The sequence below is a fragment of the Sinocyclocheilus rhinocerous genome, unplaced genomic scaffold (genome assembly GCF_001515625.1).
Source record: "Sinocyclocheilus rhinocerous isolate Xijiao unplaced genomic scaffold, SAMN03320098_v1.1 scaffold469, whole genome shotgun sequence".
Lineage (NCBI taxonomy): Eukaryota > Metazoa > Chordata > Actinopteri > Cypriniformes > Cyprinidae > Sinocyclocheilus > Sinocyclocheilus rhinocerous.
Genome location: NW_015636034.1, coordinates 190634 through 193461, shown reverse-complemented (window position 1 = coordinate 193461; position 2828 = coordinate 190634). Strand labels below are relative to the sequence as shown.

The 2828-nt window shown below is 33.1% G+C and overlaps 1 protein-coding gene across 1 annotated transcript in view; it reads right to left on the bottom strand.

Annotated features, from left to right (window-relative positions):
- Positions 1-2828, bottom strand: part of lrpprc (leucine-rich pentatricopeptide repeat containing) — a 73448-nt gene that overhangs the window by 2451 nt on the left and 68169 nt on the right. Inside the window, exon 36 of the mRNA XM_016562086.1 lies at positions 1571-1713. Coding sequence (XP_016417572.1) covers positions 1571-1713 — 143 coding nt within the window. The remainder of the gene's footprint in view (positions 1-1570; positions 1714-2828) is intronic.

Sequence of the window (2828 nt, the reverse complement as noted above, 5' to 3'; positions counted from 1 at the left end):
TAACCTAATAACCAGCCGCTGTCATGTTTGTACAACAAAAAACAAAAAAAAAAAAAAAAAAAAAAAAAAAAAAAAAAATCACAACTGCCCACACAATGTGTACACAGCATTTGCGGTTCATGAAGATGCTCATGATTTGAAGTGGGCAATTTGTTGCATAATACTTACACTGTTCAAAAGTATAGGGTTGGTACAATGTTTTAATGTTTTCAAGAAAAGTATCTTATGCTCATCAAGGCTGCATTTATTTAATCAAAAATACAGTAAAAAAATGTACTATTGTGAAACATGATTAAAATACAATATTAAAATAACTGGATTATTTGATCAATAGAAAGTTCAAAAGAACAGCATTTATTTTAAACAGAAACTTTTGTAACATTAAAAGTGACAGTATAGACATGTATAGTCAATTTAATGCATCCTTGCTGAATAAAATTATTCATTTATGGAAAAAAAAAAAAACGTACTAACCCCAAACATTTGTAAGAAGGGCTAAACAATATAAACTATATTTGTGATGATTTTGCTGGACATGAAATCATGAATATCACAGAATTCGGCCATAAAGTTTCCTTCTACACTTTCCAGCCTTTTTTGCCTCATGACTTCAGAGTATGAAAGTGTTAAGACCGATGTTTTTTTAATGCATTCCGGAATATATTAAGCTGTAGCAAAAATGGCATTCAAGTTCAAGTTCAGTGAGTCAGATCAAACTGTCCATTGAATTGAATCGATTCAAAACTGTAAATGAACAATTTGCCTGCATAATCATTCAAAAATGTTCAACAAAATCTCTATGGCAATTCTAAGCAAAAATATGTAGGTAAATATTGTGCTTAATTACATTGTATAAATAATCAATATTTTTTATTACATTTATATTTATTATTACTATATACAATCTTGTGCTCATTCAATAGAAAATAATTACATTTTTAACTACAACATTTTTGACTACATATTTTTACTACACGTAGTTCGTAAAACAAACATTTCAATCTGCATTGCAACATCTACTTTGGTTTAAATGATTCCTCTTATTTAAGAAAAAAAAAAGTTAATATTCGATATGTATTAAATGCTAATGAACAGAGGCGGACAGAAGAAGTATTTTTACTCTGATAAAGTACTGACACTTGAAAAGTACTTTTACAGCAGAGTGTTTTTCTTTAGAAAACTGTACTTCACAACATTCCAAAGCATAATATTGTACTTTTTACTGCACTACGTTTCATATTAAATATCATTTAATACTTAATTACATTAGAAATCTATTACTTTCTTACGTTTACTCAAGTAAAAGTAATTCAAATATTTACTTCAGTACAAGAAAGTACTAAATTTTTAATGTTCTTAAGTATTAAAGGTAAAAAAACCAAAAAACAACAACTTTAATTTATGAAATGTGGTGCAGTAAAAAGTATGACTTAAAAGTATGCTTTGGAATGTAGTGAAGTAAAGTTTTCCAAAGAAAAACACTCAAACTACAGAAACTTTTTAAATTGACTTGAGTAAAGTAAAAATACTTCACTACTATCCACCTCTGCTAATGAATACTGATTATTACCGGAGGCTCTTCGAAGGGAACAGTTTCTCCAGCTTCCTTGTATAGTAGCGCCAGTCTCTTGAGAGTCAACTCATCAGCCTTCACCCCCTCAGCCTGCATGCGCTCATACAGAGCCTTCGCTGAACTGAAGTCCTTGTCTAAACCTGTTGAGAGTGAGGGAGAAAACATGCAATATTTCATTCTGCACATATCAGGTCTCATGAAATAATAATGCTGTAGAGGTCTCCAAGTACTGAAATGTGTTAAAGTTCTCACGGAACGCTGGCTAAAGTAGCCCCTCATTAGGAAACATGTGTCTGTATTAGCAAACGTGCCTCCTGTGAGTCAGTCAGTGCGTTCTGCTTGTTGCATTTTTAATTGACAGACTATTAACTGACTAGTTTTGCTATGTGCCTAAATGGCCGGTGACTTGAACAGGCCAGCCAGATGAATGGAGTATTAATGCCGTTGTATAGCAGATGAATCATGTAGCTTTTAGCACTGATCATGCTATAAAGAAACGCATTCAAACTATTCAAAGACAGAAGCAGAACAACATGTGCTGCTCCAGACGAATACAGAGTAACACAATAGCACTACTACTGTTCAAAGGTTTGGGGTTGGTAAGATTTTTTTATGTTTTTGAAAGACTCTTGATCAACAATACAGTAAAATTGTGAAATGTTATTACGCTTTTAAATAACTGTTTTCTATTTTAATATATTTCAAAAAGTAATTTATTCCTGTGATGGCAAAGCTGAATTTTCAGCATCATTACTCCAGTCTTCGGTGTCACATGATCCTTCAGAAATCATTTAATATGCATATTTGCTGCTCAAGAAACATTTCTTAGTATTATCAATGTTGAAAACAGCCGTGCTGCGCAATATTATTGTGAAAACCAATTCTTTTCAGGTTTTTTGATGAATAGAAAGTTAAAGCTGCAGTCCGTAAGTTTTGCCTCTTTGACGCCATCTGTTTGAAAACCTGGAATTGCAGTTACTTGCGGAATTATCTAGCTTGCGTGGGTTGTGCTGCGGCACGGCTCCAGCGCGGATGAATCTAATGTTTTGAGGAGTATGTGTGACAGTCAGTCACCGCACCGGTGTGAATCCTATACTTAGTAATCACAGACTCTAGCCTACGTCTTGGAATATATGACTCAAATAAGCATTTTCACCGTATATTGTCATCTGAACAAGTAAGTAACAAGTCTGCCACGTTTGTTCTGACCAACTGAGGAAAAAAGCATTACAATAAATCGCGCTACCAATGGTGA